The sequence below is a fragment of the Salvia miltiorrhiza genome, chromosome 1 (genome assembly GCF_028751815.1).
Source record: "Salvia miltiorrhiza cultivar Shanhuang (shh) chromosome 1, IMPLAD_Smil_shh, whole genome shotgun sequence".
Taxonomy (NCBI): domain Eukaryota; kingdom Viridiplantae; phylum Streptophyta; class Magnoliopsida; order Lamiales; family Lamiaceae; genus Salvia; species Salvia miltiorrhiza.
Window position 1 is genome coordinate 18593572 of NC_080387.1, and position 1887 is coordinate 18595458.

The 1887-nt window shown below is 44.0% G+C and overlaps 1 protein-coding gene across 1 annotated transcript; it reads right to left on the reverse strand.

Annotated features, from left to right (window-relative positions):
* Window positions 1-539: 539 nt before the first annotated feature.
* Window positions 540-1577, reverse strand: LOC130992349 (uncharacterized). Its single transcript, XM_057916986.1, has 2 exons — window positions 1388-1577; window positions 540-943 (listed from the first exon to the last, which is right to left on the reverse strand). Exons 1-2 carry the CDS (start codon window positions 1575-1577, stop codon window positions 540-542), a joined length of 594 nt encoding a protein of 197 aa, XP_057772969.1.
* Window positions 1578-1887: the final 310 nt, after the last annotated feature.

Below are 1887 nucleotides of genomic sequence, written 5' to 3' on the forward strand. Positions count from 1 at the left end.
CGTATTTAATTTCTATTAAATACAGCTGTCAGCTCTCAGGGAAACACACTGATAAAATTAGGGTTTTAGAGAGCTGTGAGGCGCAGGAAATCGTGTGAAGCTTATTTCTCTCTTGGGACTTTCATAGCTCGTTGTCCATCTAACGGTGAAAGCTGAGCGGGATACAGTTCAGAAGATCTGAGCTGGAGTCAGATTTTCGCAGGAAACCAAGTTCTGGCAGTCTCCGTAAAACAGCCATAACTTCCTCCACAGAACTCCGATTGAGGTGAAACAGGCGGCCACGGAAAGCTCTTTCAAATACGAAGAAGTCGTATTTCCGAACAGAATACGATTTGAAGACGTTTGAGGCTTCAAACGAAGGCTTGAAGCTGACTGGTCTGTTCAGCTGCGAATTTTGACGAATTCTTCTGAATTCTTCAGGTATTTCCTAAAACACCAACGTGCAGCAATTAAATTCATAGGAGCATGTTAAGATTAATCGTTGTATGATGAATTAATAATAATCCAAGAAACGGTCATCGGGCAAGTAGAGTATTAATTCAGTTTAATATTCCTTTATCTGTGTCGGCGGGATGCTTCATAGCATTATATATATCGAAGGTTACTTGCTCTCCCTCGAACTGGCATATCAATTTGCCCGTATCACAATCGATGCGCGTCCTGACAGTTTTGAGGAAAGGTCTCCCTAAAAGCATAACTGGGTCGCGTGCTTTTGATTTCCCCATATCAAGAATGTAGAAATCTGCTGGAAAAATTAGTTCCTCCACTTTGACCAAGACGTCCTCCAATATCCCTTCTGGGTAAACATTTGACCTGTTTGCCAATTGGATTACTACTCGGGTAGGTTTCAGCTGCCCTATCTCCAAGTCCTGATACATAGACAAAGGCATAACATTAATGGATGCCCCGAAGTCGAGCATTGCCTTATCCACCTTCATGGTTCCTATCACACAGGGAATATATAACATCCCTGGATCTCCACACTTCATAAGCATATCTCGCTGCAAAACTACGGATACTGACTCGCCCACCTAGAACTTGGCATCATCAGTGTATTTAACCTTCTGGGTGCAGAGCTCTTTTAGGAATTCAGCGCATCTGGGCATAGAGCGTAGTGCGACCAAAAGGGGCATATTGACTTCCACCTTTTTGAAGATTTTCACGAATTCGGTCAATTCTTCCTTTTCCTATTCTTTGGCCATTCTGCCTGGGAAGGGGATTATGGGCTCAACATGTCTCAATCTTTCTTTGCCTTTCTCTGACGCTTTCTTCTTAGCTTCCTTTTCTTGAGCTAATTCTTCCTCATCTGCTGACCCCATTCCAACTTCCTCACTACCTTCTGGTTCCTCCTCAATTTTCTTTCCAACTACTTAGGGTAATTCCTTACCGTTCCTGAGTGTCACAGCATTTACTTTCTTTACCTCCACTTGGGCAGGAAGTTCCCCCTGTTTGCTTTCCAGGCGAGCTACTGCTTGGGCAAGATGTGACAGTTGGGCATTTACATTCTGCATTCCTCCCCTTGTCTCCATCATGAACTTTTGGGTTTCCTGCTGGAATTTTACTTGTTGTTGTGCCATTTGATGCACAAGCTCTGCCAGGGAGGATCATCTTGCCTGTTGAGGTTGTTGCGAGTATTGCTATTGATTACTTGGTTGCCCCTGGTTCGGTCCCAGATAGTTGTTGTTGCTGTACCTGAGGTTTTCGTGCTGTCTCCATCCTTGGTTGTTGTATTGTTGCCTATAGGGTTCAAAAGGCTTTTGATTCTGTCCCCCATTACTTCCTCCTTGCTGTTGCCCAATAGCATTAATCTCCTCGTCCTCGAACAGTTGTGGACATTCATCTGTTGCATGTGAATTTGCCATGCAAAGTTGGCAAGTTTTCACGGGC

What these genes read in the sequence shown, in the direction of transcription:
- LOC130992349 (XM_057916986.1), bottom strand. Translation starts at nt 1,577, where the DNA reads ATGGCACAACAACAAGTAAAATTCCAGCAGGAAACCCAAAAGTTCATG. An exon ending in TGCTGTGACACTCAGGAACG is followed by an intron (nt 944 to 1,387) that starts GTAAGGAATTAC and finishes CCTGTGTGATAG; the next exon opens with GAACCATGAAGGTGGATAAG.